This window comes from Microcaecilia unicolor, chromosome 8, assembly GCF_901765095.1.
Source record: "Microcaecilia unicolor chromosome 8, aMicUni1.1, whole genome shotgun sequence".
NCBI classification, from domain to species: Eukaryota; Metazoa; Chordata; class Amphibia; order Gymnophiona; family Siphonopidae; genus Microcaecilia; species Microcaecilia unicolor.
Window position 1 is genome coordinate 483949 of NC_044038.1, and position 14796 is coordinate 498744.

The 14796-nt window shown below is 40.6% G+C and overlaps 1 protein-coding gene across 1 annotated transcript in view; it reads right to left on the minus strand.

Annotated features, from left to right (window-relative positions):
• LOC115476097 (heparan sulfate glucosamine 3-O-sulfotransferase 4) overlaps window positions 1–14796 on the minus strand; it is a 123326-nt gene that overhangs the window by 74488 nt on the left and 34042 nt on the right. The window contains exon 2 of the mRNA XM_030212251.1: window positions 5123–5272. Within this exon, the coding sequence (XP_030068111.1) occupies window positions 5123–5172 (50 nt within the window). The 5' untranslated portion in view covers window positions 5173–5272. The remainder of the gene's footprint in view (window positions 1–5122; window positions 5273–14796) is intronic.

The following is a 14796-nucleotide window of genomic DNA, read 5'->3' on the forward strand; positions in this document are numbered from 1 at the left end:
AATTTTGGTTGGAGCACTACTGCTAGTGCTGCTACTACTACTAGTGCAACCTAGTACAACTGTACTTTCTTTCCCTTCTTCCGTAGCCCTCTGCCATCTGCGTGTTTTCTATCTTTTGCAAAAAGAGCATGATGACTGCATACTCCTTCCCTTCTATCCATAAGGATTCTACGCTGTTTTCTGTTTCATGTAGAATATTTATTTTGTTTGACTCGATTCCATTTTTAACATATAGCACAACCCCCTCCAATTTGTTCAACTCGATCAGTTGCAATATAATTTGTACCTTGTTAACACAGGGTCCCATTGATTGTTCTCCTTCCACCAGGTCTCTGAGATGCCTGTTATATCTACCTCGTCATTTAAGAACATAAGAAAGCCATACTGGGTCAGACCAATGGTCCATCTAGCCCAGTATCCTGTTTCCAGCAGTGGCCAATCCAGGTTACAGGGCAAGCAGTGGCTTCCCCCATGTCTGTCTCAGTAACAGACTATGGACCTTTCCTCCAGGAACTTGTCCAAACTTTTTTTTAAACCCAGATACGCTAACCGCCATTAACATATCCTCTGGCAACGAGTACCAGAGCTTAACTAGTCTTTGAGTGAAAAAAAAATATATTTCCTCCTATTTGTTTTAAAAGTATTACCTTGTAACTTCCTTGACTGTTCTCTAGTCTTTGTACTTTCTAAAAAGGTGAAAAATCTATTCACTTCTACCTGTTTTATTGAATTAAATCACCTAAATAAAGAGTTGGACTCATATATTTGGGTGTTTGCAGCAGCTTAAAGGTAATACATAGAAATAAAATAAAACAAATTTAAAAAGGTATCATGTTATTTGTGTGTTTTATTTCTATGAATTACCTTTAAAGTACTTCATAATGGACATAAAATCATCTGTCACATATTGAACTTTATTCTACCATGACATCACATGTATTTGTTCATACTGGAACTGGCGAATGCCATTATGGATCCATTTAAGCCACATTGAGCCTGCAAATAGGTGGGAAAATGTGGGATACAAATGAAACAAATAAAAAAATCTTTTTTAAGTGGACAAGTACCAGAGATACCATTTTACTCAGTTTTAGGCTGTTGAATTTTTGACCAGTCCTGGCTTTGCACTTATGTCCCAGAGCAGTGTGGGATTTGTAGTGCTTGATCATGCCCATTGAAATCAGTGCTGTAACTCCCATAATGCACCAGGATGGGTTGGTGAAAAATCCAGGACGGTCCTAAAATCTCCAGCCTGGAACTTGGTAACTTGGCATCTCTGCAAACAGAGCAACCACACAACGTTATCTAAAGCAGCTTAGCAGAGCTGCCAAGTTACCTAGTTCCAAGAGTGGGATATAAGGTCAGTCCTGGTTTTCTGACAAGCCTATCATGATGCACTATGGGACCTGAATCATAGATTTCAATGCTTTGGGGTATAAGTTCAAAACCATGATTGTCCAGGAACTTGATAACTTGGCAGCTCTGCATTAGAGAAGCTCCTTATGAAGCATTTCCAGTGGTTTCTGTCACAAGTCCTGGAGGTTGACAGAAGATGCCCAGGTGGATTCATTTCTCTGTTCCTCAAAGGAAAAACCGTATGCTGGATTACTTCCCTGTTGGATGAGAACAGCCCACTTCTGGGCAATCTGAAGGATTTTGGAACTGACACCTTTTAATCTTTACTGTTTAATTTATTTTCTAAACCATTGTAAATGATTTTATCAGAAGGGTGAACAATTTTATAAATGAAGCCACCTTCTTCCAAGACTCCAACTACTCAAATTCCAGTCTAGAACACAACTGCTTTTGTGTTAGTGTTTCCTGTTTCCAAGATCCAGCTCCTGGTATTCCTGTCCAGGGGCAACAGCCACACAGCAGAAAATAAACTACAAAATATAGATAGATAACCAGGAGCTTTCACCAAAGGTCTGGCTGAAGAGGTACATCTTCAAGGGGGCCTTAAACCTGGGATAAGACTATTCTGTTCCGAGAGAGACAAGGAGCGAGTTCCACAATGCTGAAGCAAGGTAAAAGAAAGTCAAAAGATGGGTAGATTTGAGACACGAACAGGAGGAACAGAGAGAAACTGTTCAGAAGAGGAAAGCAAAGGCTGGGAGGGGGTGTATGGTGAGATTAGAGAGGATAAGTAAGATGGGATTTGTGAATGAAGAACCTTGAAACACAATGCTAAGACCTTGTGTAGAATCTGATATGGAATAAGGAACCAGTGATGTTGAGCCATAAGTGGGGTAACCCTGTCACAGCAACATGTATGAATGAAGGGGAGTCCTTCCTTCTTACCTAAGAATTGCCTGCAAGGACCTAGATGGAGGTGTGATGGAAATCCCTCTTCTTAACCTTAGAAGCGTCTACAGGGAGCAGTAAAGTGGAAGGAGGGGAATCACTCCTGGTAACCTTAGAGCTGCCTGCAGTGACCAGGATGGGGTATGATGGGAATCCCTCCTGCTACCCAGTAGGGTGCAAAAACGCTCAGAAGGATTTTCTCCCTGAAGTTCACATCATTACGTTTTAGCATTTTGCTCGTACTGAGTTAGGTTTCCGATAGCAATCGTTTACTCTTAGTATGTTTTAGTTTTCAAATTCTTTCAAGACTTAAATCTCTTCATAATAAGTGGCTCCGAGTGATACAGACATAGAAAGGAAGAGCTGTTGTTCAAACTGCAGGAACCTGAAATTACCTTCACTTATCACTTTCTGCCACTTATTTTTGCATCAGGGCTGTACATGGGAAAAATATTTGGGAAAGTTAGCCCACAAAAATTAAACATTTAGACAATTCTTGACAGGTGCATGAAATATCTCAAGACTGAATAACCCACAGGTAAATGAAAGCTTCTTCCAGGAAGGAATGTCTTCTGTACAAAGGGAACAGTCGTACCAGAGTTTGCATACGATATTCCATCAACATGCGTCGCTATTGACAGCGATGATAAAGTAGCTATTATTAGGCAGAAATGACCTTCACTCCCTGGTTTTCTCCTCCTTATGCATTATTACATTCTGTCAGAAATGTCTATCACACAGACTATGGCAGGAGGATGCTTTGTCAACAAGAAAGCCGGCAAAAACTGTCATTATAATGGGTAATGTTTCCAGGGCAACAGACACATCTTTAGCAGCAAGTTCCCCCTCCTGATCAGATATAAAACCCTTTAGTCCTTCTCATTTGGATTGTTCACCAATAACTGAAAGACGGTCAAAAGAACGTTGTACTCGATGGATGATTCATCCTAAACCAAGCACATGATAGGGTAATTCTACAAAGCTTTTTCTGTGGGTAATTAAGTGTGCATGGGAGGTATACATGAGAGGAGAATGTTTGCAGACACGAGCATGTCGTCTTTCACACGTTCTGTGAACACGGTCTGGGAGGATGTGCACACAGAGTACACCCCACATTTTGACCGTATTCAGAGAAGAGAGTGCATTTGTTACTGGGAACAGTTCCAAGTGTGTATATTTATTGATGCCTTAACATTTCACATAGGCACCCTATGAAATAAGGGGAAGGGGGATGTTATCACCTTCTAAGACATTATTTTACTGCTAACCTGACGAAAATGATAAAGGGGATAGGACGACTTCCCTATGAGGAAAGGCTAAAGTGGCTAGGTCTCTTCAACTCGGAGAAAAGATGGCTGAGGGGAGATATGATAGAGGTCTAGACGTGAATCATTTGTTTACTCTTTCCAAAAATATGAGGACTAGGGGGCACACAATGAAGCTGCTAAGTAGTAAATTTAAATCGAATCAGAGAAAATATTTCTTCACTCAATGTGTAATTAAACTCTGAAATTCATTGCCAGAGAATGTAGTAAAAGCAGTTAGCTTAGCAAGGTTTAAAAAAGGTTTGGATGGCTTCCTAAAAGTACATAAGCCATTAAGATGGACTTGGGGAAAATCCACTGTTTATTTCTAGGATAAGCAGCATAAAATGTATTGTACTGTTTTGGGATCTTGCCAGGTACTTGTAATCTGGATTGGCCACTGTTGGAAACAGGATGCTGGACTTGATGGACCTTCAGTCTGTCCCAGTATGGCAATGCTTATGTACTTATATTGGTAACTGTCATTGTATAAAATGGGACTGGTGCCAAAATAGCATGGGCGGGGGGTGGGGGGGATTTATCAACAAGCTAACACTAAGTACATAAGTACTACTACTACTACTACTACTACTTAACATTTCTAGAGCCCACACTGGGAAAAGACCAAGGGTCCATCGAGCCCAGCATCCTGTCCACGACAGCGGCCAATCCAGGGCACTAAGGCAGGTTATTTTACTATTAACCCAGAATTTATTTTACACATTTCTAGTCGCCCATCACCTACGTGGATTACAATCAACATACATAATAAAATCATAGCTATACATTAATAGAAAACAAACACCAGTTCAGAGACATCATCCTGCCTTCTCCTGCTTACTTTAACCGCTGATAAAAAAAATAAAAGCAAAACTCAGAGAAACACTTTAACAGAAAAATGGGTCTTCAACAGCTTTTTTTAACTGAATAGAACTGCGGCATAACTTCAGCATCCCTGGTAAAGCATTTCACAAAACGGACCTGCTATTGAAAAATCTGCAGCACAACTTTCAGTGTCTCTTGTTGTTATCACCCTATCAGTAGGTAGCTGCATTGCTGCCTCAGATCACAACTGTCTATCACTAATGCCTGAGAGAAATATCAAGGAACTACTGCATACCACACTTGAGGAGTCAAAGATAAAATCTGGTACTGCACAGGATATTCTACTGGGAGCCATTGCAGTTCTTGTAAGACAGGCGTAAGATGTGTAAACCCTTAAAAACTCCCATTACCATCCAGGCTGCAGCATTCTGAGCCACGTGCAAAGCATGACGTCTAGAAGCAGCAATATTAGTAACTCTCATTGCACAAAATGGGACCTCTGCCAAAATAGCATTGGGGGGAGGGGAGAAGTTATCAACATGAGGGAGAACAACAACATGAGATGAAGCCTGAATAGTCCATATGGTCTTTGTCTGTCATTATGTTCTATGACTCTTTGGTCCGACAATAGTTTATATTAGACCACCATGTACGTTGCTTCGAAATAGTTCAAAAACATTTTTACTTACCTTTTAAACGTTGAAAACTTTAATTTATTGTGCAAACTTCGAATCTTCATTTAAAACCTCTTCAGTTCACATCAGAGAAGAATATGTGGTTACTGCATCAGGAATGTAGTAAAATTAAATTTTAAAGTCCATCTTTTCAAGCCTCCATTTCTGAAAAGAATCAAAATAATGTGAGCATTTAAAATAAACATACAGATCGCATGACTACAATTCATTCAATCACTTTTTTACCATAGCAAAATTTCTTTATTTACCCCCTGGGATATTAAGGACTGAAATTTTTAAAAAATCCATGTATGTGAAACATGCTTCCTGATCTCCTCCTTGCCAATCAAATTTGAACTGGTCAATGATTCACAGCTGTAGATCAAAACTATGTCAAAAACTGAAGATAATGACTCTCCATCAGAAAGGATAAGGACTGTGTGGAAATTCTACATCAATATTCAATTAAATAAAGCCTGGTCTTCCTTTTGCAGGGACAAATGAAAATGCACATCACATGTTCTGAATGACATGTAGTGTGAAAATTAGAATAAAAAAAAAACTCGCTCCACAACAAGATGAGACCAATCTGGTTCACAGAGCATGTTAACATATATCGTGCAATTTCCTCAAGCAAAGTGTCCCATGATAATAAGGTCACAGAAATCTGAATCTTGCAAAGCAGCTTTTGTTATGTAAAATGTTTTCCCCTTTGTATATGCAACAATTTGAGGAATAGAAAAAAAATAGCATGAAACTGCAAAATATGCCAATGAGAATGTACAGAAGCTAAAGAAGATTACAGTTTAGAAAAAGGCAAAGTGCAGGTTGATGTTTCCTTCTGAACATATTTCTTTTCTAACAACAGACAGATGAAAAAGAAGTGGCAATGTTGAACTGCAGTACAGTATGCAGGTAAAAATAAAAGCAGCAGGAAAGTCAGTTTCTATTAGAAATAAAGGTATAAAAAGTTAGTCTTTAATTATATAAGTATCTGGACTTTTTGCTTTAGATCAGCCCAACATGTTTAGGCACCTAATCACTTGCATCGGGGTATTTATATCTTTGTCAATAAAGTTGGACTATACGTATACACACATCCAGCTTAAAATCAGCTTCCCAGGAGCAGAACAGCTAAATCAGGTGCTTTGTGTATATGTATTTGTATATGTATATGCTTTGTGTATATGTATATGTATTTGTCTCTACCCTCATCTCCCCTTACGTTCCCGCCCGTAACCTCCGTTCACAGGACAAATCCCTCCTCTCATTACCCTTCTCCACCACCGCCAACTCCAGGCTCCGTCCATTCTGCCTCGCCTCACCCTATGCTTGGAACAACCTTCCTGAGCCCTTACGCCAAGCCCCCTCCCTGCCCATCTTCAAGTCCTTGCTTAACGCCCACCTCTTCAATGCTGCGTTCGGCACCTAACTCTTACCGTTCAGGAAATCCAGACTGCCCCAATTTGACTGCCCTTTCGGACTGACTGTTCACTTGTCATTTAGATTGTAAGCTCTTTGAGCAGGGACTGTCCCTCTATGTTAAATTGTACAGCGCTGTGTAACCCTAGTAGCGCTTTAGAAATGTTAAATAGTAGTAGTAGTAGTATGTATAGCCCAACATGCACGTTTACAGGCAGTCCGTACAATTTCCCAGGGATACCCTCACTGTTAAAAGCTTTGCTTCAGTTCAACAGCTTTTTCTGGCAAATCTTATTTTCTTGAACAAATACTGATAACTATTAGACTATTGCATATTTGGCAGGAATAAAAACTATTATACTGCAATCTACAGTCTTTCAATATAAAGTGGTAGCTAGTTGATCTGATCTTTTGGTAATAAATTTGACTACGGTTACATGTCACGACAAACTTCTTTACAGAAAGAGGGATCGACATGTCACAGAGCATTTTTTCCCTTGCTCCTCACACCTGGAACAATCTCCCCCTCTTTCTTTCCATAGCAATTCCTCTTTCAAGGACTTTAAAACTGAGCTGAAAACCTGGCTCTTCCGTTTAGCTTTTGGGGAAACAGTCCGATTCAAACTACCAGTGTTACCCACTTAACCCTGCCATTCTTTTATGCGTGTTTGATTTCCCTTTTCCTTTAGCTGTATCTGTCTTTCAGAAATAACTACCCTGCTTTCCTATACATTGATGGAGTTTATTTTATTTATTTATTTATTTATTTATTTATTTGCATAACGTTCTATATCGCTCTGATGGGCAGAACAGGCAGACAGAGAAAACCAGAAAGGAACTCCATCAATGTATAGGAGGGTTCACTATAATCATAGAGGGCAGCAGGGAAGAGTTATCAAGGCTTTAAAAAGTCGGACTTTTACCACTGCGTAACTTACCAAGAGACTCAGCAACTGGCTGTAGTTCAGTATTGCTTATCGACTTCCATGGTATATGAATAATGCTGTTTGTGGACCACCTTGCAAGAAGCATTATTCTAGCATCCTAGAAGCACTGGACCCCAAATGCTGCAGCCTGATGCTCCCAGGCACTGTTTAAAAGGGCTGCCCCCTGAGCCCCTAATCACAAACTCCCCTTCTAAAGGTTTCCCATATGCTAGTCCTGCCCTGAAACCCCCTCAATTCAAGATCCACCCAAGATGAAGACTCTCCACCCAGAAGCCCCTCCCAATTCATACACCCTCAGCTTGAAGAACCCTCATATAGACCAACCCATAGGCCCCCACCAGGGGGCTATCTGAACCCCAGTGACACCAGAAAGAGTGAGAGTGACTGGGAATTGCTCCTACCTGGACCCTATTAGACCCCAGGGAAATAAGGTAGGTCCAAGGGGAGTACAGGTGAGTGGGAGCACTTCATATTGGGGGATATTTTCTGACTTGGGATATGACTTGGGAGGAGGGAGTGTTCAGGAGGGGGATCTTCAGCTTGAGAGGGCCTTAAATTGCTGGGACTTTGGGAGGGGGACAAACATAGAAGGATCTTCAAAAGGAGGGTTTGTGATTGTGGAAGGCTTGAGGGCAGCCCCTTTAAGCAGAGCTCAGGAACGTTAGCTATGCAAGTTGATTTACATAGAACATACCAAGCAGATGATTAAACTTTGTTTAATTGAACGATGAAGTACAATTTGTAGAGTCTTTATTGTTGCTACAAGGGACATAGTCAGTGCTGTACATATTATCCCCCAAATTCTATAAATGGCACCGATTATTGCTTTAATTAGAATTTACGTGCACAGCTTTCTAGGCGTATTCTATAACATGGTGCATGTAAATTCTAATGCATGCAGCAGCTGAAAAGGGGGCGTGGCTACTTCCAAAGCCCTGTGCGCACTGTTGTGGAAGACACTCGATCTCCACCTAAGTTAGGTGCAGGTCTTTAGGTCTAAATTTTAGTTGCAAGATCGGCGCCTGAGCTTATTCTATAAACTATGCCTAACTTTAGGTGTAATTGTTGGAAGCTCACTAAGTGTGTGGGTCTTTTGGTGCTGATATTTAAGGCGCCATTTATAGAATTTGGGCCTATATGGGGCTACTTTCTCTGTCCCTAGAGGGCTCACAATCTAAATTTGTACCTGGGGCAGTGGAGGGTTAAGTGACTTTCCCAGGATCACAAGGAGCTGCAGTGGGAATTGAACCCAGGTCACCAGAATCCCAGCCCCACTGCCTTAACCATTAGGTCACTCTTCCCCTCTAATACTTGTTCCAATAGTGAGTCGTTATCTTCAGTTTCCATACAGTTTGATGGTCTACAATCGTGATTCATTGACCACCTCAAATCTGAGATCAGGAAATATGTTTGACATATAGGGAACAATATTGGATTTTTTTTTTTGCTTCAATCATTAATACCCCAGGGGTTAAATAGAGAAATTGAATGAGCTACAGTACTTCAATTTTTGATATGATTGGATGAATTGTAGTAATGTGACCTATATGTTTTCCTTAAACACTGATGCCATTTTTATTCTTTCCAGAGATAAAGACTTGAAAAGATAGACAAAGATTAAGGGGTCAATATTAAAGCAATTTAAGCAGGCAGGAGACTAATTGTGCTCCACAAGCTATGCACCAATAATTCAGCTGCACTTCATTGTGCAGGGCCGCTGGCTATCAACACTAACTGACCATACTGAAGCCGAGCAGGACAGGGGCACTTCCAGGGCAGAATCAGGGAGGTGCTGCCGATATCCAGAGGCAGTGTGAGCAGAGATAACAGGATAGATAGGACCCTATAAAAAGCAGTCCTCTCTTTGCCCTGTTAACTTTCCAGGCACCATTGGCCGGTGCCCAGATTACTTCTGGGAAGTAGCCTCAAGTCCTCTGCTCCTCCAAAGTATCGCAAGACTGCAGCTAGAAATTGCAGCAGCCATTGAGTGGGAGCTGTGATGGGCAGGACTGAATGGGTTCCACTCGTTTCCTCTCTCCACTAGACCAGCAGGCATCAGAGAGGTAGGCCCAGTGGGACCTACATGGGGTGGGTAGTAAGGAGAGGGGGGATTGGAGACAACGGGTTTCATCCTTTTTTTATGGTCTTCTTTTCCTTATTTCCAGTTTTAATCTGCAAACCTGCTACAGAAAATGTAAATAAATACAAATCTTGTTAGGGCCTACATAAGTTCCGGCAGCTACAGCATGCCAGGTCTTACCCAGAGATTCAATGCCGGTGACAGATATGAGCCAGCATTTAATATCCAGGGTTGATTCAGCCTGTGGCTGTAAGTGGCTTAAAAATTCAGGCTGAATGTTATCTGCAAAGTTTATTACATCCCTGACACAGTAATCATGAAACATGAATTGATGTGAGTGGATGTGGTGTTAACTTAAAGGGCTTTCTACTTAAGTGCATTAAGTTTTAGGTTAATGCTCTATAACGGACCATTTTACCATGCCACGAGCCCAAAACTAAAGCTGCATCAAAAAGGGACGGCCTCAGTATTTCTTTTGCAGCTCACACATTAGCGTTCAGATTAATGTGTGGCACCTGCTCCCAGGTAAAGTGGAAACATTTGGCACTCCTAGTTAGGAAACCACAAAGTGCTCTTTCCTCCCATGCCTCACCCTCTGACAAAGATTCTGAGAAATTTGGTAACACAAGGTATGGCGTTCATTTTCAAAGCAAATGGCCAAAGTCTTCTGAAAACAATCAAATCATGATTTTCGAAAGGCAGAATTTGGACGTTTTACATTGCAGGTCATCCAAATAACAAGTGGGTGTCTTGGAGGCATGTTTCAGGTGGGACTAGGGTGGGCCCAAAATTAAGACATCTTTCAGCGATAATAGAATGGGAAGAAACATCCAAGGCATAAAAAAAGATGTGTTTCATTCACATCCAAGCTGACCACTGGAGGGATGAAGGCATCTCCCAGCAGTTACCGATCCCCTCCCACCCCATTAAGATACCATGTTCTCTATGACAGCTTCTTCAGGTGTTATGGCCAGTGGTCAGAGCAGGGGACTTTGAACAAGGGGCCTCAGCTGTAACCCCCACTTTAACTCTTATTTCTGTCGAAATATTTGAGCCCTCCTGAACACAGAAATACCTGCTGTACTTGAAGTTATAAGACCCCTGCAAGTGTGATGGCTAATGTAGTGGTGTCCCATCTGTTCCTGAAGGGCTCACAATAACATATAATGGAATTAAGGTGGGATTTTTACCAGGTTCCTTTGTTTAAAGTCCACTGCACTGACCAGCGTCTGTGTAGCCATTTTTGTACAAATGATGCCAGACAGATGGTTTTGTACCTGCTTTTTTGGCATTCATATTTCGGACGTTTTCAGCGCAAGAATGTCCTTCTCACTTATTTTTGAACAGGAAATCCCGACATTTTTCCTGTTCGAAAATGGCTGCGAAATGGACTTCTTTTGGACGTTATGAGCAGAAGGTCCCAATTCTGACTTTGTACTTTCAAAAATTCCCCTCCTCATCACACAGAAACAAGAAAACTACTGCAAAACCCCTTAACACGGTAATGCAGTAACCTCTTTCCACAGAATGACCATGCTTAATTGTAAAAGGCTCCTAAGTTTTGGAGTTTGCACAATAGATTGAATTTTTAACCTTTAACAGATAAATAAAAAGGGGGGGATCTCAGTTGGGAGGAGGAGGGTGGTACTGGGTATCATAAGGGCTTAGAACAAAGACCTTATTTTTTAAGGACATGAAGGTAGGTGAGTGATGACAGATTTTATTTGTTTAAAATATGAACAATGGACTGAATTGTATTTATTACTGTTTTATTGTTGCTGGTTGATCAATAAAAATATTATACATACGATGATTGTATCTTTTGTGGAAGGAAATGCTGAATGGCTATTTTTTCTTATTATGATGGTCCATCTTATTTATTTATAATGGTGAGGTTGTTTGGGGTTTGAAATAAATTTGTTCGAAAGCAGAGCTAGATTTTGCTGTTTATGTGATATATCTAACTGTAGTTTGTGTTGTTTTTTTTGCGAATAACCTCTTTCTTTAACATAAATAACCATAAGAAATATTTTGTTGGAAAACATCAGAGAAACCACAATAGTATAAGATAAAGAAAAACAGAAAAATTACTTAGGGGGTCTTTTTCTAAAGCTTAGCTCGAGTTATCTGTAGCAGGGCCCATTTTATTCCTATGTAAAAGACCCCCCTTACAGTATCCAACTCCATTCCTTTGATGTAATAATTAGAGCAACCGAATGTCTAATACCAAGAAAAGTGCCTCTTTCAAAAATTTAAACAACACGTGTTCAGGTCACAGGAGGTCAAGAATGCACAATTTCAACTTTCTTCAGAATTTGCTTACAAGAAAATCAGGTAGAAATACCTCAGGTAGGTTGTACATACAGCAATAATTTTTTTTGTTACATTTGTACCCTGCACTTTCCTACTCATAGCAGGTTCAATGCGGCTTACATATTATGTACAGGTACTTATTTGTACCTGGGACAATGGAGGGTTAAGTGACTTGCCCAGAGTCACAAGGAGCTGCAGTGGGAATCGAACTCAGTTCCCCAGGATCAAAGTCCACTGCACTAACCACTAGGCTACTCCTCCACTCATTCCACCAATAAGAGCCAACCTCATCAGTGATGTCACAATGGCTTGATTGCCCGATACTTGGCTGACTTCTGATATTGTGATGTCATAAGGGAAAGGGGGAAAGGGAAATGGGACTTGATATACCGCCTTTCTGAGGTTTTTGCAACTACATTCAAAGCGGGTAACATATATTCAGGTACTTATTTTGTACCTGGATCAATGGAGGGTTAAGTGACTTGCCCAGAGTCACAAGGAGCTGTAGTGGGAATCGAACCCAGTTCCCCAGGACCAAAGTCCACCACACTAACCACTAGGCCACTCCTCCACTTAGGCCAGGAGTAAAAAGACCCTCTGCTACTTGCATGAATGTAGGTAGCTATGTTATTGCTCCTTTATTTCCCTTGATGTCAGGTTCTGCTGTGACTGTTTCATATCATTATGTTTTAAATTTTATCATTTTTAATGCCAATTTAAATTCTTGCTGCATGTATATTTATCAGCTGAATTTCCTTTTCAGTACATTTTTGGATATGGACCTCCAGTATTCTTCTCATCTATTCCTCTAACCAGTCGTGCTTTCCTGGCAGTATAAAACACACACACATGGCAGCAGCAACTGTAATGTAAGCTTCCCTTAGCTTTGCTCTGAACCTCTAGGGTAGAGAAGTGTTTCTTTTTCTTTGTAGAGAATGTTTCGCTTCTCTACGCCACATGCCACGAGGGATACCTTCATGCTTCCTGCACTGGGGTCACTGATGACATGGACAACTGTTAATAGGCGTAGGCCAAAAAGCCTTCATGTATTAGCAGCTCTCAGCGACTAGTAATGTGGGCTGACATTCGAAGCAGTGAATAAAAAGAGAAAGACTCGTTTCTACTGATTGCCTTGGTAACCTCCTTTCCCCTATCCCCTCAGGTTTAGACAACTGAGAATAACCTTCACTTATTTGACAAATCGCAGATTTTTTCCTGCTATGTGGGATAAGAGCATAAGTTGTTCCCATTCTGAGACAGATTGCAGGGCCGGTACTTGGGTCTCTGGCACCCCCCTCCCCCGGGTCCAGCATCTCCTCTCTCTCTTCTCCCTCCCCTCACCCCTTTTTCAGCCCTGTGTCTTAAAAGGTGAAGAACAAATGTTTTTTTTTTTTTTTTTTTTTTTTTTTTTATTTCTTTATTTATAATTTTAAATTTTTATACATTCAAGGATAAACCTTGTACAGAAATTCAGGTAGAAATCAATATCATATTATCCCAGAAAATTTCACATTATCGTAATTTTCATTAAGAATATTTAACAGAAATGGAATAATTAAGAAAATTATAAAATGTGGAATTATGAAAATTATAACCTTTCTTAGACCTCAATTAAAGGCAAAAAGCAAAAGGGGGAGAAAAAAAAAGAATTAGAGAAGATTATATAAGCAATTTACAAAATAAAAATATAGGAATTCAGGCTACATATCCTCCAGTTATTTTCATTTCACTTGTTTCGTCTCTACAAACAATTTCAGTTGTTCCGGTGTAAAAAAGATGTATTTAGTTTGTCCCAATTTCACCACACATTTGCATGGGTAAGCAAGGAAAAAGGAAGCTCCTATATCTATAGTCTTTTGTTTTAACGTCAGAAATAATTTCCTTTTTTGTTGTGTAGCTTTGGTGATATCTGGGTAAATCCATATTTTGGAACCATGAAAATGAGCATTCATATTTCTGAAGTAAAACTTTAAAATGGCGTTGTAATCTTGCTCAAATACCAGGGATATAATCACTGTGACTCTGTTGGTTATAATTTCTGTAGATTGTTCCAATATATCAGAAATATTTTGTAAGTTCAAGTTACCTTCTTCAGGACCTTGCATTCCTTCTCTGTTCTTAGGAATATAATATATTTTGTTTAGCGGGGGTATACCCTCAGGAGAGAAATGAAGAATTTCTGTTAGGTATTTCTTAAAGGTATCAAGTAGGGTTATCCCCGCTAGCAGTGGGAAATTTAAGAGTCGGAGATTAAGGCGCCGATTAAAATTTTCAATTTGTTCAATTTTTTGCCTCATATTTGTTGAATCTTTCACCGTTGTATTTTTAAAGGCATTCAATACTTCAACCTCTTTCTGTAACGATTTTACTTGTATAGTTATGTCTTCTTTGACAGAGTCTACAGTCTGTTTTAGTTCCACAAACTTAGTATTTAAAGTTAGTACATCACCTGCAGTCTGCTGAGTTGTTGTGGTGATTTGGTCCAAAATCACCTTCAATGTTTGTAGAGTCACCTCCGAAGTTTGTGCCATAGGGTTTGAATTCCCCATGGCTCCTCGAGTCGACAGTTGTGCTCCTGGGTCCCCACTTGAAACTCCTTTCGGCCCGACTTCCGAGTCGTCGGGGTTTCCCGCCAGGGGCACCTTCGACATCGGACTAGGTGGAATCTGTGAGGGCGATGGCGGTGATAGGGAGATTTCCTCTCCCAGTGGGGCTACCGCTTCTCCGGATTTCCCCACAACGGGATCCTCTCCCCGTGTTCTGGAGGTACCGGGGAAAAAACGCTCCAATGAAGTTTGACCCGATACGGGAGTTGAGGTAGGTGGAGGCACTACCCGCAAAACACCCTTGCGCTTATGGGGCATTGTAAAACAGGAAAAATAAAAGTTGTTCGGCACAGCTTTCATGGAGCGTTTTCATGTCCACCC